The 24,527-nt window shown below is 38.7% G+C and overlaps 1 protein-coding gene across 1 annotated transcript in view; it reads right to left on the bottom strand.

The window, feature by feature from the left end:
- Window positions 1-749: 749 nt before the first annotated feature.
- Window positions 750-24,527, bottom strand: part of Mep1b (meprin A subunit beta) — a 45,673-nt gene continuing 21,895 nt past the window's right edge. Inside the window, exons 6-15 of the mRNA XM_004666795.1 lie at window positions 19,688-19,805; window positions 18,726-18,904; window positions 17,110-17,328; window positions 16,360-16,512; window positions 10,827-11,042; window positions 8,495-8,938; window positions 6,739-6,918; window positions 4,486-4,597; window positions 2,196-2,400; window positions 750-764 (exon numbers count right to left, since the gene is read on the bottom strand). Of these exons, the coding sequence (XP_004666852.1) occupies window positions 750-764; window positions 2,196-2,400; window positions 4,486-4,597; window positions 6,739-6,918; window positions 8,495-8,938; window positions 10,827-11,042; window positions 16,360-16,512; window positions 17,110-17,328; window positions 18,726-18,904; window positions 19,688-19,805 (1,841 nt within the window). The remainder of the gene's footprint in view (window positions 765-2,195; window positions 2,401-4,485; window positions 4,598-6,738; window positions 6,919-8,494; window positions 8,939-10,826; window positions 11,043-16,359; window positions 16,513-17,109; window positions 17,329-18,725; window positions 18,905-19,687; window positions 19,806-24,527) is intronic.

The following is a 24,527-nucleotide window of genomic DNA, read 5'->3' on the forward strand; positions in this document are numbered from 1 at the left end:
CAACAGGATGAGAAAGAAGGAAGCAGGGAGAACTGCCCCCCCAACCTTACCAATCTTGGGAGAGTATAACACTAAAATTTCTGATTCCACAGGAGGATGATTCCCTTCACTACTCCACTCTCTATCATATCCCCTCCCTCTCTCCATTAGCCTCTCTTTTATTTTGATGTCTTTGTCTTTTTCTCCTATTATGAGGGTCTTGTGAAAGTATTGCTAGGCACTGAGGTCATGGATATCAAGGTCCATTTCCTTCCTACTTTGATGTGTTTTGTGGAGTTGAACTAGGCTTTCTTGCATGAGCATGGTTGGGGAGTTATCTGCTAGAGTACAGGTAACTTACCAGTGGCTACATCACTGAAGAACATGACGCACCCTCCGGGTGGAGGTTTCTGTAATAGTTTTAGGGAATGGCTGGGAAGTCCCTACACTTGGCCCCCACCCCAAATGGAAGAACTGATAATTTGGAAAACTGTCTGTAATTGTTGTTCTCCCTTTTATTGACAATATCATGCATCTAGAGAAGATTGAGATTGGTTTCCAAGAGAGGGGGAAGGAAGAGGGAAGGGGAGAGATAGATTTCATCAATTTGACTTTTGCCAAAAAAATGACTTATAGTACATTCAGGTATTCACAGTGATGAGCCATTTTTAGAAGGGTGAGGTGGATGTAATGCAGGTTAGGTGAACTATTTTTCCATGTTGTAAAATCCTTTTTAATTTTGCTTGCTGGCCATATAGCTGAATTAATCTTCAAAAAGCATACTGCTAAAAAGGAAAAAAAAAACCATGATTTAATCTCTAAATTTAAACTCTGTCATTTCAATGAATCACAACAAAATGCTTCAGTGTTCAATGAAGTCCCATCACTGTCTGCAGGCATCCCACCCAACTGGCAAGTCACACTGCTCAATACCCAGGAAGATGCTCCGGCCTTTTGAGTACATCTTACTCAGACATCAAAACACTAGGGTAAGTGTACATACTGGCCTTACAATGATCATTCTGACTTACGATCTAAACTAGACCTGGAAAGCCCATTATCATTAAGTTCACTTGATATATACCATTACAAAGGAAATTGTCCATGAATTTCTCATCCCTGGGAATGTAATTAAATGAGCCAGTGACAAATGAGTCCTACTGGGATATTGTGTGTGTGTGTGTGTGTGTGTGTGTGTGTGTGTGTGTGTTTCTGCTTAATATCCCTGCTATGTGTCTGATATGCTGATAGTTTCCCCACTCTACTAACTTAGTCTCCTTTTTTTTCTCTTCTTTTTGTTTTGTAGGGTTTTTTTGTTGTTTGTTTGCTTGTTTGTTTTATTTTGGTTTGGTTTTTTGAGGTAGAGTCTCATTCTAGCTCAGGCTAACCTGAAATTCACTATGTACACTCTGGGTGACCTTGAACTCAGAAATCCTCTTACCTCTGCCTCCCTAGTGCTGGTGTTAAAGGCGTGCGCCACTATGCCTAGCTTTGTAATAATTTTTTAATTCTTTCCAATTTGTTCTGGCTCAGCCAGAGCTCTTAACACACATGTACCCCATTCCCACAGTCCTGAACTCAGCCCCTATAAGACGTTCAGAAAAAAAAAAAAATACGTATGAGCCACATTCCCTTCACAAGGGATGTGGGAACTTACAAGGATATAAATTGTGCCTTTCAGGTGGGTGCCAGATCACCCACAGTCCAGAAAAGCAGTCACAACCAAATACAATTTTTGATATAGTTCCTGCAGCATAATGAGCTCTCCCTCTAGAAGCATCTATGAACCCCCACATTCAGAATCATCGATTTACTGTAAAGGTGATAGAACTCAAATAGTCTCACATCAGTTGTGTTGTAAACACAAAAGGTTAAGAAAAAGGACATTAAAAACGTCCTGGGGCTGGAGAGATGGCTTAGCGGTTAAGTGCTTGCCTGTGAAGCCTAAGGACCCCAGTTCGAGCTCGACTCCCCAGGACCCACGTTAGCCAGATGCACAAGAGGGCGCACACGTCTGGAGTTCGTTTGCAGAGGCTGAAGCCCTGGCGCGCCCATTCTCTCTCTCTCTCCCTGTATCTGTCTTTCTCTCTGTGTCTTTTGCTCTTAAATAAATAAATAAATAAATAAATAAATAATTAATTAATTAATTAAAAAAAAAACGTCCTGATTCTTATTCACACGATTCTATCAATAATCACACAGCAGACTCAACTTACATTTTCTAGATTCATGGTTGTTGCATGTGCAGTTGTCTTGTTTTGGTACTTCTTCCTAATGCAGTAGATACTGATAAGCATGACCATGAGCATCACACCAAACACAGCAGCAGTAGAAGAACTAGCAATAACAATGGTGTCTCTGGTAGACCCTTTCTTTTCACACCTTTCTCCCATGTACCACCAGTCTTTTCCTGCAGGACACCTAGATGTGGGGACAGTACTTGGAGTTACATGTTAACATTTAACTAAGGACATTTTCTTCATTAGAGGTCCTGATCACATCTAGCCTATTTGATCACCACTAAGTCACTGGTAGATGAAACTATTTCACTATAGACTACCATAGGTGTGGGAATGAAATGGAATGGAAAGGGGATTTACTCCAAACCTTTATGAAAACAGCAGTACCCAGATGGGAAGGAAAAAAGCATAGGTAAATGGTAAGGTGGTTTTTGCTGTTAGCATTACACTTGGGCTGAGGCCTCTGAACTTCAGTATCTTCACCTAGAAAATGGGGACAGACTGGCTCCAAAAGGGCTATTAGGAGGATTTGTAACTCCGGAGGACTTTTTCAGACAATTGGAATGGAATGTACTCTTTCTTTGTAAATAATTTCAGTGTCCTGGTATCTATCCAAAATTGCACATGGAATGCAAAACAAAAAAAATTGAAATGTTCTGAGTGAATCTGAGATGACAATTGACCAGTTTCATTCATAGGAACTATTGGCATCTAATTCCAAAGTAGGAAAATAAAATTTCACTGGTGTGCATGTGCACGTGTGTGTGTGTGTGTGTGTGTGTGTGTGTGTGTGTGTGTGTCTAGAAATTTTATTGTCCTGGAACTGGGGAGATGACTCAATGAGTAAGAGTGGGTTTGTAAATAATATGTGTATATAGTATATGTGTGATGGGATGTCCCATGTTTCTAGAATGCAAATGCCAGAAGAGGATGTTGGGTGTGCTTCTGCCTTATTGCCTTGAGACAGGATATCTGAAACTGGAGCTTTTGCTGTTTTGCAACCAGATTGGCTGGCCAGTGAGCCTTAGTGATCCTTCTGCTGCTCCCTCAGCATTAGGATTACAGACATATATGGCCAGGTCTGGCTTTTTACAAGGGTTCTAAGGATTGAATTCAGGTCTTCATGCTTACACTGCAAGCACACTGAGCCATCTCCCTAGCCCCAGGAAAATAAAATTTCTAACAAAGAATGGGACAAGGCTGAAATGATAGTTCAATTGATAAAGTGCTTGCTACAAAGCCTGAGGACCTGAGTTTAGATCCCAAGCACATATGTGAAAGCCAGATGTGGTGATATATTCCAGAGCTTGAGAGATGGAAACAAGAGAATCCCAGAGGCCTTCTTTCTATGTAGTCTAGCCATACTGAAGAACTCCATAGTTGTGAGAGACCCTGTCTCAAAGAATAAAGTGGAGAAACCAAGAAAATACAAAAAAATCTTAAAGCACATTAATTTAAAAAAGCAAAGTGAAGACCAATTAAGCAAGACACCAACTTCTGATCTCCACATGCATGTGCACCCACACATGTGCCTGGGTGCCTGTACACACAGTTTCACCCACACACATACACACAATATGCACATATACAAATGCAAAATATAAAGAAGTTCAAGATTATCCTTGACTATAAGGCCAGCCTGGATACAGAAGACTCTGTCTCCTATCACACTCTCCAAGGTTCATGAAACATTACAGAAGAGGTGACAAAAAAAAACATAAGAGCCAGAGGATGGGGAGGAGTGCTTTGGAATCCCATTTTCTGTTCATGAAGTGGCCTTTGTATTCCTGACCTCACAGTACCTGTCATTACATGCACAAGACCTGAACAATATGAGACTCATCAATGTTTTGTCATGGACAATGGAGTAGGGAAAATATATGACATTGAAATGGAAGAGAGAACAGTTGGAAAGAAGAAAGGGTTCAGTGGAACAGAAATGGGGAGGGGACAGGGGATACATAAGAAAGTAAGTGGAAGGGATTGTGATCAAAATAAATACACTATGAAAACTGTTAATTTAAAAAGTTTTAAAAGAAGATTCTATCTCAAAAAAATAGCCAGGCATGATGGCTCACACCTTTAATCCCAGCACTTGAGAGAATGAGTTAGGAGGACCACCATGAATTCAAGGCCATCCTAGGCTATGGAATGAGTTATAGATCATTCTGGGCTAGAGAAAGGCCTTGCCTCAAAAAAAAACCTATCAAATAAATATTTCAGAAAAAGGGAATGGAACAATGGTCTCTTCCAAGTAACTCCTTACCTGCACTCAGCTTTGTCACCTTGGACAGTGCAGATGCCTCCATTCTCACATGTGACTTCTGAGCAAGGGTCATAGACTGGCTCCACTGGTGTAGAATTGAGGTGAGATATGTCTAAGAAGGTTACCAGAAAGCATGATGAAAATCAACTTTTGCTCGAATAGGTTTTGGACATGGACAATGGGACTTTTGCTCCTAAGAAATGAACATTACCTTGATGCATGGTCCTACACCATTCATTGACAGTGAGGTAAGAAATAGGCAAAGAGAAGATGGTCCATGCTGCAGGGGTAATAGCCTAATAACATGCTTACATGGGATGTTGTAACTCTGAGGGGCACAACACTTTATTCCCACTCACCATAGCTGAAAAGTATAAGCAGCTAAGGACTCTGCTCAAGGTCATGGGTCTCATGTGGTGAAACAAGATGGAAAAGTGAGTGAGATGTTTGCTGACCTGATGGTCAGTGTTATGTTATTTGTTTCCTCTAACCTTAATTGGGCCAAACAGAGGTGATAAATATGTGAGTTTCTACTGTACAAAGTTTTTTTCTCTTGGTAAGAGGGTTTTTGACAAGTTATTTATAAGTAACTTTTTCCAAAAATTACCTTGGTTTACCACACCAGATTCTCTAGGAAAAGTTTCATTGCACCACTTTTCATTACAACTAAGTTTCTGATTTATTGAGGTGCAGGGGCTCAGTAATAGAAGATAAGTTAAAACCCTACCATATAAAACATGGAAACTGTCAGAATTTCAGGAAAATGTAGTTACTGGCTGCCAATCATATACTACAGAAAATAGATAGATAGATAGATAGATAGATAGATAGATAGATAGATAGATGATTGATAGATAGATAGATAGATAGATAGATAGATAGATAGATGATAGATAGATAGATAGATAGATAGATAGATAGATAGATAGATAGATAGATAATTGATAGATAGATGGACAGACAGACAGGCAGATAGAAAGATGATTCGTAGTCAGAGTTTTGTATACCCAAACTGGCCTTAAACTCAAGATCCTTCTGCTTCAGTGTCTATAATGCTGGAATTACAAATGTGTGCCACCAAACCCCGCTGCTAATACATTTTAAAAGACATCAGATTAGGGCTGGAGAGATGGCTTAGCGATTAAGCGCTTGCCTGTGAAGCCTAAGGACCCCAGTTCGAGGCTCGGTTCCCCAGGTCCCACGTTAGCCAGATGCACAAGGGGGCACACGCGTCTGGAGTTCGTTTGCAGAGGCTGGAAGCCCTGGCGCGCCCATTCTCTCTCTCTCCCTCTATCTGTCTTTCTCTCTGTGTCTGTCGCTCTCAAATAAATAAAAATTTTAAAAAAAAAAAGACATCAGATTATTATAGTATCATTACTGCAATTATATGTTTGTGCATGTGTTTGCACAAACGGATGCGTGTATATGCATATGTATGTGCACATGTATATATGGTAGCTGGAGTAGATTACAAGACAGTCCATTTCCAGTTTAATTCCATGTGCTTGTGTGGAACTTTAATTTCTGGAATCTAATTCTAGAGAATATTAGCTATATTCTAATTTTCCTTTTTTATTCTTTTTAAAATATTTTGTTTGGGGCTGGAGAGATGGTTTAGCAATTAAGGCATTTTCCTGCAAAGCCAAAGGCACTCGGTTCAATTCCCCAGGACCCACATAAGCCAGATGCACAAGGGGGCACATGCGTCAGAAGTTTGTTTTCAGTGGCTGGAGGGCCTGGCTGTCCCATTCTCTCCCTCTCTCTGCCTCTTTCTCTCTCTCTCTCTCTCTCTCTCTCTCTCTCTCTCTGACAGAGAGAGAGAGAGAGAGAGAGAGAGAGAGAGAGAGAGCAAGTATGGGCATACCAGGTCCTCCTGTCATTGCAAACAAATGCAGAAGTATGTACCACTTTGTGCATCTGGCTTTAAATGGGTATGGGGGACCAACAGGGGCCAACAGGCTTTACAATCAAGCATCTCTAAGCACTGAACCATGTCCCCATCCCTATACCTAAATATATTTTTTAAGAATTTTTTATTAAATTCTTACTCCTGATACTTTCACTGTTTTAAATTAAAATATTTTCATATTGTTTTTTATTTATACCAAATGGGGTGGGGGAGTTCATTTGTGCCCATTTCCTCCCATGTCTTATAACAAAACTAAAATAAAATCCAGAAGAACACAGTAAATAATCAATGGCCCACAACAAGAAAAAACAAAAGCATAAGAAAAACTACTTTTGTTGCTATACCTTCAACCATCAGGAGAATATAAACATCATTGCCTTTCATGAATTCTCTGCTTTTCAGCCTCTCATGGCTTATGAAGGCATTGGTTCCGTAGCCTCTGGTTCTGTTAAATTGAGTTCCATTAGGGAAAAAAGCCACCTGTCCTACTTTGGAAGGCATGTCCCAAAAATAGTTTCCATTATCTGCAAAAGCAATTTATATTAATGGACCATGTTTTGCATTATCATAACTCTCTGTGGTGGGAAAGCATAAGCAAAGTAAAACACAATTAGAATGGAAGTCAAAATAATTAAATAATGCTACTGACCTCTGATGGATTCCCTGAAATGTCACTGTCCTATAGGAAATGAGATGGTCTAATAGAGAGGGCTGTAACCCCTACAGTGAGTGGAGAGGTACCCAAAACTTCCCAGACTGGGGGTATCATACCTCCACATATTGGCCATTATGAAAACCCTCTGTTAGAATCATTCCTCAGTGGTCTTTGAGTTATAAGTGGTCCTTTCAAATTACTTTAAGCAATAAGTTGCTGACAGCATTCTTACTATTAGAAAGAACAATTTATCTCATTAACTGAATTAAATGACATTTCAGTGCCTTCAGTGAGAAGCATTTTGAAAAAGAATGGAAATATCTACTGAGGAGATCCAGGATCCATCAATATGACAAGACAAAACAGCCCACTGCCTACCACTCCACACTACCACATCTTCTGGGGCCCAGGAGACATTGCAGAGCAAGTGGCAACAGGAGTACTACTCTAACTGCTGGCCTGACAACCAGCTCCAGGTAGGTGGCAACAGATCTGTCATCACTCAAACCCATCAAAGCAGAAATCCAGAGGCTACAGAGAACTCAACACTAAGAATGCTGTCAGCACGGGGGAGGGGATATGAGAATAATCTTTAAAAAAATTATTTCAAAAAAAGAATGGAAAACTCTGAATCTTAAAATCCTGCAATTCCCTTTGTGATTTTTTTTTCTCTGTAATATTGTTATTTTTCTCCCAAATCACCTTGGCCCATCCTTTTTATTTATGAAATCCAGATCTGGTAATGTTCACCTTGCTATAATTCTGTTTCTTCCTTTATTGGGTTTCCAGAGACAAGGGATTATTGTAATTATAAGTGTTATCATTGCATTGATCCTTTTTGAGGCTGGGAATGATGTCAGTGTTAGTAAATCTTCCAGAGCACATTAGTAAGAAGTTCCAATCCATTCAACTTCCTTTCCACTAACATTTCAGCACACATGCCCAACATCTTTCTGATCAGAAGACCCCATTCCAACAGGTGAATTGTTTCTGACAATTCCAATGGCATGACTAAGGCAGTATGTGTTGCCAGGACTATAGAACAGGCTTCATACTTGATCTATATTAATCCTTTTAATAAATATGTGGAAGTATTATTTCTGCCCTGGTTTTATAGCCAATACGCCAATGAGTTATTTATTCAAAGTCACACATAGTTAATGAGAAGCAAACAAACACTCAGAGATGAACTCAGAGATGGTCAGTACCCAGGAATATAATCTGTATCTTTTCTATTTTCAGAGGTCTTGTGAACATTCTTAATATAAGGTTTTCACTTGGAGACATTGTTTCTATTAAAGCCTTTACTTAAAATATCTCCTATTCTTAAGATTTGAAGCTCAAAATTTTGTAGGTAACTAATTGTGCCATCTATCCTTCCCGAATCATCTGTCTCTTTTAAAACAATGATCATGTATTAACAACAAAGAAAATGTGTCACGAACCAGTGGTCATAAATGGGTCTGTAGTTATACTCCGCTGGTTGGACATACGCTGTCGAATGTCAGGATTTTGATCCAAGAGTGTCATTGTGGCTTGTTGCCAAGGACATGGCCACTGTAGTTGATCATCATTGGCTCCAGAGATCAAATGGAAATAAATCCCTACATTAGTCAAAGGCCTCAGATCCAAATAAATCTGAAAAGCATAACCTTTAGTAGAATAAAATGGAGGGCTATATACAGTTCCATTTTGGCTGTCAACAAACTGTGTGAAATTTCGTATATGCCAGACATGATGAGGGCACCGTGTTTCTGAGAGATTGATATCATCAATAGAGAGACCCCCGAATGATACTCCAGGACCTCTACATCCTTCAAACACCACTCGAAACTTGTTGGTCACTTGTAATGTTACATAATAAAGTTGCCAGTTCCCAATGGGTATTTCTGCAACAAAAAAAAGTCATTATTTCAAGGAAGACAACAGACCCTGAATTATGTTGATATTACAGTTCTCAACTTCAAAGACAAATGATCAACCAAGAGCTACAGAGTATAGCCTTCTTACTTCTCCAGCCCAATATCATTGACTTTATTGCTGCATGGCCAGACTGCCCTTTGGGATATAATAATGTTTATATAGCACTTTTCCAGATAGTTCATCCATTCCCAGGGATGGATGAACAAGAAAAAAAAAGCATCCAACTTGTGAGTACTCCACACCTGCTTTTGAGTTACCTGCCATTCTGTTGGTTAACAGTCAGGCAAACCCAATATTTAGCCCCTATGATTCAGTAAGATTCAGTCTTCTTCAATATATTTAGTATTCCCTGGAATATTTCCTTCCCATGCAAAAATTTCATTTGCCAATTCATCAGACCTACCAAACCCAAGGAAGCCTACATACTGTTTATTCCTTAGATTCCTAAATATGACTCAAAGTTGTAAATGTTTATCTGATTATGCATGATCACCTCTTTTCTCCCAACCTTTAATTCCTACCTTATACTTCTAGCTAACAGCATATTGTATTCTTTTCCAGCTAATATAAGCTAATTTCCAAGACAAAGGGCCTCTTTTTCAATGAGATGGCACTTTGGTAGGAAGTAACAGGAAGCACAGGACCTAAAGGACCATATATCACATACATCTTCAGATGTGCCCAGGGAGACAACAGGGGAGAAGACCATGTCAAACAAAGTAGTTAGCACACTGGCTTAAAAGTTAAATATATCAGCACTTAAACATAATTACATGAAAATAAGTTTGAAACATCTAGATTACAGTATCTGTAGATAAATTGAGATTGAACAAAAATCTTTCCTGAGAGGTTTGACTTCATTATTGTGAATACTATCATTATATCTAGGACTCATAAGAAAGATTCATAAGTGCCTTTTATGTTATTATCTATCCATTATTCACCCACAGATTACTAATGGGAAGAACCTCCTTTCCAGACTTAGACAATGATAAATTATATACACAAAAAGCAGCATCGATATTTCAGATTGTTTCTCATGGGGTTTTCTCAGTTCATTAAAACAAGAAGTCAATTTGCAGAAAAGACAGAAATATGTCAGTCCACATCCTTTTCTTCCCAAAGAATCCTCTTAGTAGGTGATCCCATTGGCCCACCTTTCTGTATATGATTGATGTAAAAAAGAAAGCACCCACTTGTTCTCCACACAAATTGCTCCAACAGTAGCATTTACTCCAAATTACAGAAAAGGACTTCTATAGAGATTTATTTTATTAAGCTGGAAATTAGAAATAAAGTTCACTATTCCAGCTAGCTAGATTACACATTTACTAAAACAAGTCCACTGTGAGATAAAATGTAAGTTCCCATGTGTGATCAGAGACAAGCCTTGAGACTACTTCCTTCCATCATCTATTCTACAGTTTAGTGATATTGAGCTAGCAAACATTTTCACTTGCCCATAGTTCACAATGTATCTTTATACATTGACAAGAACTGAACTCCACAATTCTGAAAACTGAGTTACATTTTTTAAATCAAGTATCATATAATGGAGCACAGAGAAGACCCTATTTTAATTTCCTTGTCAAATAAGAAGGGTCAAGTTCCTTAATCCCAGCACTTGAGAGGCAGAGGTAGGAGGATCACCATGAGTTAGAGGCTACAGTGAAGTCCAGGTCAGCCACCCTGAGCTAGAGTAAGACCCTATTTCAAAAAGCAAAAAAGGAAAGAAAGAAAAAGAAGGGTCAAGTTCTACATGAAAATCATGAGTCAGCAGCTCCTGTGGGCTTTAAGTTGTTGAATTAAGAAACTATCTCACTCTGAACCCAAATAAAAATTTAGATATTGTACCTTTTATTTCTTTCACAAGGGTTAAATTTCCCTCCAGTTTGCCTGCAGAATATTTCCGGATGTAGATGTTTAGTTGGTCATTCACACTTCCACTGTTATACAAATAAAATTCCAAACACTGGAAACCTCTTTTGGGGTACAGTGTTCTGCTCTCCAGCATAGCTGTTGCTCCCTCATTTATAGAGCTAGTGTCAAAATGCATAAAGAAACCAGAACCTGTTCAGAAGACAAAAGTCGACTTGAGAAAAAAAAAACAAACAAACAGAGAAAAAAGTGTCTCTGTAATTGTGTGAGATTCTTTAAAGAGACCTAACTAACATCACAGAGTAGAAACTTCAGGAGCTGAGTACGTTGACACACAACTGTAATTCCAGCATTTAGGAGGTGAAGCAAGAGGATCAGGAGTCCAGGATCATCCTCAACTACATAGCTAGCTCCAGGCCAACCTGTACTATATGGGGCCCTGACAAAAGAAAATAAGAGAAAAGAAAAAGGAAGCAAATAGAAAATAAACAAAAAGGGCTAGGTATGGTGGAGCATGCCTTTAAACCCAACACTCAGCACTCAGGAGGCAGAGGTAGGATTGCTATGAGTTCAAGGCCAGCTTGAACCTACATAGTGAATTCCAGGTCATCCTGGGCTAGAGCAAGAACCCATCTCAAAAAAAAAAAAGCTGGGCGTGGTGGCATACGCCTTTAATCCCAGCACTAAGAGGCAGAGGTAGGATTGCAGTGAGTTCAAGGCCACCCTGAGACTACATAGTTAACTCCAGGTTAGCCTGGACTAGAGTGAGACCCTACCGGGAAAAAACAAAACAAAACAGGGGGCTGGAGAGATAGCTTAGTGGTTAAGCACTTGCCTGTGAAGCCTAAGGACCCCAGTTTAGGCTTAATTCCCCAGGAACTGAGAGCCAGATGCACAAGAGGGTATATGCATCTAGAGTTTATTTACAGTGGCTAGAGGACCTGGTGTGCCCTTTCTCTCTCTCTCTCTCTCTCTCTCTCTCTCTCTCTCTCTCCCTCTTTCTCTCTGTTTGTCACTCTCAAATAAATGAATAAAAAATATTTTTTTAAAAAAGACAGAGGAAGGAAGGAACGAATGAAGGAAGGAAGGAAAAGAAACTTCAGGAGCCTAAGAAATAGCAGGTTGTCATGACAGAATGAAATACAGACTCATTATTGCTTACCTTCTTTTGCTATGAGTTATGTAGAAACACTCCACATAAGTAACAAATGTTCATTTTTAAAAACCGAATGTAAGGCTTTAGATAATGACTAAATGCAAGACCATAAAGTCAACTGTACAATAAACATCTTCCAAATATCCCCACCAAGTAGGAACAGCTGTCATCAATAATATGCCACAGAACTCACCCCTCCACTACCTGGTAAAAATATGAAAAGGGGAAATAAAAACTAAATCCAAAGAAATGCCTGAAATATGGCTGGTCAAGGCCTGTGGTATCAGTACCCTGACTGAGTCAAGGTGAGGCTGTACAGAAGAGTAAGTTTACTGTGTGGGGGCTGCAGAGAAGCAGTAAGAACCAGGGCTTTGCTGATGTGCCTATTGTTTTAATACTTTCTAGCTGTTTGACTTTAAACTAATACTGAAAATGGAAGTGAGAAAATAAGGGAAAGGGCTTTACCCACTCCTACAAGTCCTGCAGGAGCTCTTCATACTATCTCCTCTTTCCTTCTGTTAAACTAATAAAGTCTCTCTAAACCTTAATGTTTAAAAAAATGATAACAGGGGCTGGAGAGATGGCTTAGCGGTTAAGCGCTTGCCTGTGAAGCCTAACGACCCAGGTTCGAGGCTCGATTCCCCAGGACCCACGTTAGCCAGATGCACAAGGGGGCGCACGCATCTGGCGTTCGATTGCAGTGGCTAGAAGCCCTGGTGTGCCCGCTCTCTCTCTCTCTCTCTCTCTCTCTCTCTCCCTCTTTCTCTCTCTGTCACCCTCAAATAAATATATAAAAATAAACAAAAAAAATTTTTTAAAAACACGATAACAGAGCCGGGTGTGGTGGTGCACGCCTTTAATCCCAGCCCTTGGGAGGCAGAGGTAGGAGGATTGCTGTGAGTTTGAGGCCACCCTGAGACTACATAGTGAATTCCAGGTCATCCTGAGCTAGAGTGAGACCCTACCTCGAAAAAAAAAAAAAAGAAAAGAAAAGAAAAAGAAACGATAACAGCAAGTGGAGAGATGGCTCAGTGGCTAAAGTGCTTGCCACACAAGCATGAGAACCTGAGCTCGTATCTTTAGATCCATGTACAATGCTAGACATGATGACCTGCACCTGTAATCCCAGTGTTTGGCAGGCAGGAAGACCACAAAGGCTTGCTGGCCAGCTAGTCTAGCTGAACTGGTGAGTTCTGGGTTTGGTTTTAAACAATAAGGTAGAAAATAATTGAGGAAGACACCTGATGCTGATCATTGGCCTCTACAAATATGTGTACCTGCATGTGTGCCCACAGACACACACACACACACATATATATATGCATGTATGTGTTTGTATGTATGTTATATATATATATACACACACACATATATATGTGTGTGAATATATATATATATATATTTATAGTGTGTGTGTGTGTGTGTGTGTGTGTGTGTGTGTGTGTATAACATACATACAAACACATACATGCATGCATACAAATTGAGGAAGGCACTTACTTTGATCACTGGTTTCCACATGCACATATGCCCAGACATATGAACATGCTTATACACATGCACACCATGTGTACACTCAAAACCTGATAGTCATCAGGAAATGGTGGCACATACTTGTAATATCAACACAGGAGGTAAAGGCAGGAGAACCAGGAGTTCAACATCAGCCTTAGTTACATAGGGAACTCAAGCAAGTCTAAACTGCATGAGACTCTGTCAAAAACCATGCCTCCAATGATAATCATTGTGAAAAAACCATAAATCATAATAACTGACAAATTTCAAAAGACTCTTCTGGCTATCTGCTTCCATCATTTGTAATACTTGACTTTCTGAATCTCTCACAAATGACAGAGCCAGTAATTAGGGTTTGAGTAGATGTCATCTCTTTCCTTTACATTATTTTGTTTTGTTCAGTTCCCATCATACACACATTCTAGATCCCAGAGCTCAGACATTGGAAGCAATTTTCAAATTCATGTTTATGGCATTTAGAGATGGAACCTTGATGTTTGAATGTGAAATGTGCCCCATAGGCTCATGTGTTTGAACTCACTCCCTAGCCGGTAGCATTGTTTGGGAAGGTTGTGAGAACTTTAGGAGATAAAGTGTTGCCAGAGGAAGTGGGTCACTTAGGGTGGCCCTGGAGGGTTTATAGCCATGCCCCATTTCCTGTTCACTGTCTCCTTCTGATTATGCATGAATATAATAAGCTACCCCATACTCCTGCCTCCATGATGCATCCCCTAGTAAGCCCAAATGAACCCTTCCATCCTTAAAGTGCTTCTTAGGTATATGGTCACAGCAGCAACAACAAAAATTAGCTACCACACTGAGGACACTCAAAGTTGAAAAAGAAGAGGCTGTCAAGAGCTTGACACTGAATGAAATATCTATTGTGCCCTCCAAAAATTAAAGAACATTACAGAAGAGGAGGTAGAAAGAATATAAGAATATGAGGGTACTTTGGGGTACTATCCTTCCAATGTGAACTGACTAGTGATCATGCCCTCACAGTGATTGCAGATATCCTCACAACACCTGCACTGTTCTGAGCCCATTATCATTTTAACATGTGGACATGTAAGACAGAGGATCACAAAATGAATGAGACAACAAAGATGGGAAAACCTAATTTAAAAGAGGCAAATTCTCAGTGGAATGAAGGCTTGGAAGAGGGGACAAAAAAGGATAGTAGGATGGAAATAAGATCAAATTATAGTATGTTCATATCTCAAAGTTCTCAATTCAAAAAAGTAGTTACCACAGGTCTTTGGGAGGTAATTAGGATGACATGAAGTCATGAGAGTGCCCCCCCCCCCCACTGTCATAGTGGCTTTATAAGAGGACAAGACTGAGATGGCACACTGCTCTGACTGACCAAATGATGCCTGAGACATAACAAGGTGTCCATCAACAGATAATAAGTAGATGTCAGCACCAACCTCCAGAACCATAAGAAATTGGTTTCTTTTCTCTATAAATTACTCAGTCTCAGGTACTCAGTTATAGCAACAAAAAAATAAGCCAAGGATAGCACTGTAGTGGGCAATGGATACAAATCTAGGAGCAGGCCATTTATGAAAGAAGCAACATTTGGTATCCCTACTCTTTCTACAGATATCATCTTTCAAAAAACAGAAATAACAGAAATAAATACTTTAACCTCTGGGTAGATCATTTGTTAAGTTCTAATGCCTACTATTATTTCTTTGCTGATAGAAATAAACAAATAAACAAAAATGTGCTGCTTATAACCAAGTGATTTCTTAATTCAAAACAAAATTTTAAAATGGAGAAGAGGTCTAGAGAGATGGCTTAGCTGTTAAGGTGCTTGCCTGTGAAGTCTAAGGACCCAGGTTTCATTCCCCAATACCCACGTAAGTCAGATGCACAGGATGCATCTAGAGTTTGCTTGCAGTGGCTAGAGGTCTTGGTGTGCTCATTCTCCCTCTCTCTCTCTCTCTCTCTCTCTCTCTCAAATGAATAAATAAATAATTATTAAAAATAAGGAAAATAAAATGGAAAAGAACATTTACTGGGGCTGGCAAGATGGCTCAACACTTACATAAATAGCTAGGCATGCTACGCCTGTAACCCCAGAGTAAGTGAGGTAGAGACAGGAAGATCATTGGGCTTCACTGGTCAGAATTGCCTTCTGTCACCATTTTAGGTACTTTTGTAACAGGAACGTACTCAGGCTACACTTCTAAAATGGAATTAATTCTTAATTAGCCCAGGGCTGCTTATTAGAATAGTCTTCTGTATTCTGTTAGTTGCTAAAAAAAAAAAAAAAAAAAAAAAAAAAAAAAAAAAAAAGAGCCCCCAAATACAATAACCAAACAGAGGAGGGCCTCAGGGAAATGGGAACCAGGGAAAGGTAATAAAAGAGTATAATATGCCAGGCATGGTAGCACACACCTTTAATCCCAGCATTTGGGAGGCACAGGGAGGAGGATCACCCTGAGTTTGAGGCCACCCTAAAAACTACATAGTGAATTCCAGGTCAGTCTGAGACTCTAGCTCAAAACAAACATACAAAAAAAGTATAATTTGTTAATAAAATTAAAATTAAAAAGAGCCCCCAAATCTTCCAAAAGACCACATACTCTCCTCTAGGCACACACTGATGCAGTCCTAAAGAACTGAGCTGTGATTTGTAGAAAGAAAAACTTTCTGAGAGTAAAAGTAATTAACCAATATTGAAAATACATAAGGCCCATTCCTTTGGAGAAAAGGAATGGATTTCCTAACCTTAATAATTCTGGTAGAAATAAGTGACAAAATCCCAGTCTTTCAGAGCAAAGAAAGCTGAGCCACTGGTTGTAAAGACTGAAGGATGTTTACCTTTACCTTTGCACAGGCCCATGCTGGAGTGATCACTTGCCGGCCCCCCAGGAAGTTGTGAAACTCGCTGCCAATCAGCGCTATCTCCTGAACTTTGAATCATGCCACAGATATTTTCCAGTTCAAAATTGCATGAGTCCATAAAACTCAAGGAAGAGGCTATAAAAGAAAAAAAAAAGCACTCATATAACATGATAATCCAAGTAACAAGAACATCTTATCATGGAAGTATAAGGAATGCCAGGTCAGGAGAGGAGAGAACACCTACCTGGTTGGGAGAAATGGCAACTTAAAGACTGATCAGCAGAAACTCTACTCATGATTGATTAATAATTCTGTGGATCTGAATAAGTAACCTACACCAGTTTTTTTTCTAATTATCTATTTGTAGAAACCTATGTCAAATCATTATGCCACACCCAGATTATTTGATTCCATTTGTATTATAACTGTTAGTTTTATTTTGCTTAGAAATGGTGTGAATCCAAATTATGCTATATGTGAATTAGTAACCCCATAAAAAACCTGCTTTTGAACACATTCCTACAAAGATTCAAGTTGTCTTTAAAAATCACAAAGGCAGACTTGGTAAGACAAAATGCTGCATCCAACCTGTAGATTGAGATCTGAGTGCTATTCTACTAATTTTCAAAATTCAAATTTTCATAATCTCAGAAAACCCAAAAGGATGGAGACCATTATTTTCCCCACATGGCTGAGGGAAATGCGAGCCATTTCAAAAAACCTTTCACATACAGCAGTTATACAGTCTATTCAACTTGAGCAGATCAGAGTCGCTGAAGTCCATCCGTTGGCCGATCACATCCTCAAAGTCTGAGATTTTGGTGACAATTGTTGGCTCTGTTCCATTTTGAAAAGCAGTTTTACTGTAGTGCATTACTGAGGTATAATCATAGGGAACATTCAGAGAATCTGAGACTTTGTCATCATAGATGTTAAAGTTGTGCTGTCTGCCTAAAAGGATTATAAAATTTTTAATTTATAAAATTAATTGATATGCATAAAATCAGCTATTCATGCTCTTAATACTGTTACCTGAGAAGTAGAAAAGGCAACAAGAACAGACTTTGCCATGCCTAATCTTCTGTATTTCAAGTGTTTCACATACTCCTGTCTTAGAATAAATATAGTATTCATGCATGAAACGGTGACCCCCACAACAGTCATATTGACATATATTTGCTTCTTTTACACCCTAATATTGTAATATGACCATTTGGCATAAGATTCTATGTGTGGGGAAGGAGGGTTTAAAAAGTATGGTAGAAGCAATCAGAGTCACTGTATTGGGGTGCCCACAATGCATGGAAATGAAAGGAGGAGGACTTGGGGGAGGGTGGAAAGATGGGACCTAAGAATGATGTCATAAGCTACTGCCATTAGAAAAGATTGACATAGTTAAGGATTGCACAGTGACTAGAGTAAATATAGATGCACTAATGACTAGTTAATGAAAATATATTATATATTTCGACAATGCAAACAGTAATTTCATGGGATACTAAGCAAAGGGTTAGATACGTTGGTTTATTTAGTTTCTTTTAAGTGAGATGATAGATATGTTATTTGTTTGTGTCCATACATCAAAATATCATATTATAGTCATAAATATATGTGTGTGTATATATATATATTTATGATTTTTCAAATTAAAATACTCATTATAAAACACTAACTTGAATACATTTAGAGAAATTGCCAGATGCTTATTAGCATCCTAGTGATAGGCAATGGACTGCAACCTGAAATCAGATGATTTTGTAGATACAATGTAATGAATCTGATCTCCAAAGCATAGAGATATGTTACCAAATATGGGCAGATGTTCTAACAAAGTAAGACTAGGAGCCCTAAAGATAAGGCCATGGTTTAGCTAAACACTTTTCTTATTCTAGAAATCTTTGTTTTCTGCTCAACAGCAGAATAACTATAAATCTGGTGATTTGTGTAAGTATGTGTATGTGTGTTTGCTGTTTCTATATTATGCATGTTCATGTGTGTGGGCACATTGCCCATGTGTGCCCATGTGTGTGTAGGCCACAAGTCTATGTCAAGTGTTTTTCTCAAACACTTTCTACCTTATATTTTGAGATTAGGTTCTCACTCTGAACCTACACTGAATGGGCTCAGCAGCTAAAGGTGCTTGCCCTTTACAAAGCCTGGGTTCAATTCTCCAGTGTCCATGTAGAGCTAGATTCACAAAGTGATAAGTGTGTTTGGAGTTTGTTTCATATACCATGGTAAGGGTCCTGGTACACCCACAACCCCCCAGAAAATAAAAAAAATAAAAATATATTTTTAGAAAAATGAAAGTCTTTAGCTGGCAGTGTAAGAACACAAGAGAAATATACCTTCCAGAATTCTGTCCCAAACTATGCTGACGTAGTCATTCCGGTCAGAACGTGACTGCTCATGCCAGAACCCCAATGCATGGAGGAACTCATGTTGAACCGTTGCTATTCTGTCACAGTTTGCCCCAATGGACAACTCTTGCCTCCCAACATGCCTATTTCCCACTGAAGACCAGCACCTTATAGATGGTTTATAGAAGAGGAACAGGATGTTACCATGACATATGCTAAGGTTACAGGGCAGAAGTCCTAATGCTCAGTCTACTTGGTTACTCATCTAGATCATACTAAATTATATCTGGGCACTAATTCTCTCCCAACCCTGATGAGGCATAGACAACCTTACAGAACATATGATGTTTGGAGAATTTGTCCTAACACCACTAATTTTATAGGAGCACATCATCCTCTGATCTGCTTTGTCCTGGATTTTCCTGGGGCTATCAACATCTTTGAGATGGACCCTGTTTTACCCACACCCATCAAGAAGGGACTCAGAATTTCTGAGTGAAAGAAAATGACCCAGTTACCTTCTAAACTGAAGCCATAACACACTTGTCTGGTTAAAATGAATTTTATAGGCACATACATTATTTTACTTGAAAGGGAGAATAAAGAATATTCAATTACAAATGGGGTGAAATTTACAAGGTTATAGGACAGGTTACATCTATTCTCACTTAGCATATTTTAACATTGGTAGTCTGGTTACATGTGTAAGTGCTATTTATTTATTTACTTATGTTGTAGATCTAACCCAAGGCTTGAACATGCCAGTAGATACTGTACTACTTGAATAAACATTATTTTTATGGCCAGAGAACCTAGATTTTACTATGCAACAAACATCAAGAGTAGTTGTGGTCTACCATGAAGGTCAAGGCCTTGGACAATTGTTGTAATGTAATGCTCAAGGCAAAACTGGCTTTTCAAAATCTTTGGCAGACTAACACTTAACTTACCCACTGCCCTTGAACACTGATATATAGTTATCTTCTCCACCCCAAGGCTTGAAGTCAATGCATGTTTTCAGGCGATAGCGTTCAAATGCACTGAGAATAACTCCTTTAGCATTCAAATCTGAAAAAAAGAAAACAAACAAAAACAGACTTAGGATATTCACCACAGGAAACCAATATGCAAAATATTCCTTGTCATGAGTTAGTCCTTTTATAAAGGTTTAGTATTTTTCACAAAATTTAGTGCTTTGTACCAATTCAGAATTATGTATAAGTATTTGATTATTTCTCATATCCCTTATTTTGCCCCACATTTCTCTGGAGCTCATTAGTACAGCATTATTGAGCAAGAAGGGCATTTCTTTCCCTCCAAGAACACAATCAGTGGGTCACAGGTGATCAGAATGAAGTCACTGCCATGAGCTTTATCTAAGTGTCTAATAGCACTTAAAGCATCAAGCCACATGGTTAATCTGAGGAGCTTGAGACAGGAAGGTTTGTGAATACCCTGAACTAATGTGCAAAGAAAATATTCTCATCACGTGTGTGTGGTGTATGTATGTGTATATATACAGATTCACATGTGTGTGTGTATGTAAATGACAGGGGACAACTTCAGAAATCATTCCTCTGGCACTGTCCACATTTTTGAGACAGGGTCTCTCATTGGTCTAGATATGATCAAGTAGGGTACACTAACTGACCAGAGATCTCCAGGTATCCAGATATGTCTACCTCCCTGGCACTGAAAATACAAGCATATACCATGCTTGGTTTGTTTGTTTGTTTGTTTGTTTGTTTGTTTGTTTGTTTGTTTGTTTTGAACATGGGTTCTGAGGACTGATCTCAGATCCTCAGGCTTGCATGACAAGCATTTTACTCCGACTTAGCTATACCCCTAGTGCCCTCATCACTTACTTCTGACAATCACTTACCTTTGCCCATTGAATTCATCTTTGGAATTTAGGCATAAAATGAGGGAATAAAATCAACTTCACAGGGATATTGTGAGGATAAGATAAAGTAAAGGTGAAATGCTCATCTTCCCTTCTTAAGTAGCTATGGCACAGACATTCAATGAAGATTACCTGGAATGTCTCTGTCTAGGCAGGACTAAAAAGGAAAAGAATAGGATTCTCATAGATAAGGCCTCAAAATCCTTCAGTCATAAGAGACATCCAAATTTCAGCCTTATCCAGAAAAGATGGCATATGCCTTTAAACCCAGCACTTGGGAAGCCAAGGTAGGAGGCTTTCCATGAGTTCAAGACCAGCCTGAGACTACATAGTGAATTCCAGGTTAGCCTGAGCAAGACCCTATCCAAAAAAAAAAAAGGTCAGCCTTTACAATATCACTCAAGAAATGCCTGTTTACTGTAAGTTAGAAAGGGATATAAGCAGAAGGAAATTTCAAACTCTACTATCCATGAATGATTAATTCGTCTCAAAACTAATTTTTGCTTATGAATGCATAAATAACACATATATAATGAGTGTCACGGGGTTAGCCAATAGCTAGGGAAAGACATTTTCTTCAGTGATATGTAGTCACTGACAAGCTGCCCATGCTTCTGTAAGCAACACTAATGAAATTCATTGTGTTACCAAAAACAAAAAATATGCATATACATACATACATACGTGTATAAAGGCATGGAAATATAAGGTGGTCTTCTTGGGAAGAAGGGGCCCAGTTAGAGGGGGATAAGAAAGTAATGGAAGGATGGCAATGATCAAAATACATTATATACATGCATGAAAGTGTTATAAAAACACACTGTCATATGTAATTAATAAATAAATTATAATAAATAAGTGTGATTAATAAAAACTTTTTAAAAGTTTTATTTTATAAGCTATTTTGCCTAATATATCATTAAATTCTTCACTACATATTTTTATCATTTTATCATTTAGTCATGAATAAATATTTTCTAAATTGTCAAATCACATTGGATTAATCACATTGTTTAATCACATTGGGATCCATATTTCAAATATAACACTTCCTAAAGTAAGGCAAGATAGCACTAACATCACATTGTTTTAGAAAACAGTATAAATGGAGCCTCCAAGTCTAAGCCTCTTATCAAAACTTCATGAGGAAAAATTCCATTTTGTGTTGAGTTGTTCTGAGAAATATTAGGAACAGTACAGATCTATACCAGGACAAGATGTTTATTCCCCATGTGTCTTTACTACCATGGAGTTCAGCTACCTTTGTGCCATAGATGCAGAATGCTCAACCTGGGATCATAACATATAAAATTCTTTGGAATCCCAATAATGAGGAAAATCCCAGAAAATCCTACAATTTCAGCATCAGTGGTTCAGGATTGTTTTCCCTTTATGAGTCTTCTCAAGTTCCTAATACCTTCATTCTCATTGTCATCTGCTTCCTTTACCTCCCTCTTCCACTCTCCATCCCTACCTTTCCCCTATCCATTTAGCACTTGTGGAAGAAACCATAATTTATTCCCTGGAAGGCAGCTCCAGGCAATGGTTGAAGCTAAGCAGTAAAATGTTTACCTCACATGCTTGGCCCCAGTTTGTATCCAAAGCACTGAAAAAAAAGTGTGAAGGGACAGGAACAGGCACTTGCCTAGAATTTGTGAGGCCCTACTTTCAAACCAATACTGAGGATGGGAGGAGGCTGTTCCAAGGGCTACCCCTCCAGGTGTTGCATCTACCAACCAATCAATACAAAAAATTTAATCTAAGGCCCTCTGAGGTCAGCCTACCAGAATTTAAGAACTAAAACCTCCCAAAAATCATTCCTAGAAAACCCTTTTATATGCATTCATTTTAGCTACATGTGAGAGGAGCTTTCCTTACTCATTTCCTAGTCTGAGTCTTTTTTAAATTGTCTAAATTTCTGAAATGTGAGGACATATATTTCTTACTCTTAACATATTATCTAATTTATTTTTATAATAGCATACAGATGTAAAGTATTTCAATAAGAAAAAATCAAATCACATAATTGAAAAAACTGACCAATCAAAATTTGAAATTGCCAGCATAGTGGTGCACACCTTAATCCCAGTATTTGGGAGGCAGAGATAGGAGGATCAGTGTGAGTTTAGGGATAGCCTGGAACTACAGAGTGAGTCCCAGGTCAGCTGGGCTAGAGTGAGACCCTAACTCAAAAAATTCAAAAAAAAATTGAAGTTTAATTCTATTTTAAAGAGTACACTCCTCCCAAACATCTCACTCATAAATAAATACATCAACTTTTAAAAGTAAAAGAAAATAATTTTTAATTATTGATTTGGTTTATAAAATTGTTGCACACATAGACCCCCTCTCCCTCACTCCAATTCTGCTGAGGGTCTTCAGTGAAGTTATTTGTATTCAGGGCCCAGAAATCATTACAGGGGAAGCAGTGACATGAATACTACTCTCATGGCTAGCCTGAAAACCAGTCCCAGGGAAATGGTGACAGACACTCTGGTCACTCAAACTCATAAAAACAGAGATCTAGAGTTTACAGAGAAAGCAACACTAAATCAGATTGCTATCTTGCCCACCAAGGGTCAGGAAACATCACAGAAGAGGGCGCAGAAAGATTATAAGAGCCTCAGGGTGGGTGGACATAGCCTGAGACACCTTGTAAGAAATATTTTTATTTCCTTATTTGCAAGGACAGAGAAAGAAGACAGAAAATAAATGTGCCAGGGCCTCTTACAAATGAACTCCAGATACATGTACCACCTCATGTAGCTGACTTTTTATGTGTACTAGGGAATTTAACCTGGGCCAGCAAACTTTACAAGCAAGTGTTTTTAAATGTTATCCCATCTCCCCAGCCTGAAAAAATAATTTTTACATGAATTATGATTATATAAAAATCTACACTAATTGAAGTTATGACTAGGCTTACTTTTGAATTTATAATGTTTCACATAAATATTTATCAAGTTATTTTTAAAGTATTTACTGTCTTTTATGCAAGAGAGTATGTTCACCCTCAAATCTGGTAAATAAAACTAGCTCCAGCCCATAGGGCATTCCTTATGATGTTTATAATGTAGTTTAATATAGGTACCTCAAACTCATAAGATTAGAATGCCTTTAATTGAAGTTCATGGAAAAAATATCCTAAGAGATACAAATTAAAGTTCACTAATCTTTCACATAATATAAATAAAAGAACACAAATACAAATGTATATGTTTATATATATTATATATATATGTTTATATATATATATATGAGTGTGCGTGTGTGGAGAGAGAGAGAGAGAGAGAGAGAGAGAGAGAGAGAACAAAAGGTAATAGGAGGAGACTGTGATTAAAATATTTTATGTACATGTTTGAAAGTTGTTAATTAAAGAGATGGTCAACATTAAACTTTTTTGTTTGTTTGTTTGTTTATTTATTTGACAGCGACAGACAGAGAGAAAGACAGGGGTGGGGGTAGAGAGAGAGAGAGAGAGAAGGGGCACACCAGGGCTTCCAGCCACTGCAAATGAACTCCAGACATGTGCACCCCCTTGTGCATCTGGCTAACGTGGGTCCTGAGGAATCGAGCCTCGAACTGGGGTCCTTAGGCTTCACAGGCAAGCGCTTAACCACTAAGCCATCTCTCCAGCCCTCAACATTAAACTTTTACCACGTCTGGGCAGATGTCATGCTATGGTGCTGGCTAGCCAGGTTCATGAGCAGTTCATGCAAAGAAAGAGAAAGCTCTTGGTAAGTGGAGCCAATGTCACCTCCCTCATGTCTCTCCCCAAGATCTGGGTAAGGTGTACAGCTCACACATCCTCAGAGTAGCCTGCTGCACAGTGTCATCTGCCCTGATGCACTTACTTTCCTATCTAGGTTAAGTTAAATGCCCCTCCT

Source organism: Jaculus jaculus, chromosome 15, assembly GCF_020740685.1.
Source record: "Jaculus jaculus isolate mJacJac1 chromosome 15, mJacJac1.mat.Y.cur, whole genome shotgun sequence".
NCBI lineage: Eukaryota > Metazoa > Chordata > Mammalia > Rodentia > Dipodidae > Jaculus > Jaculus jaculus.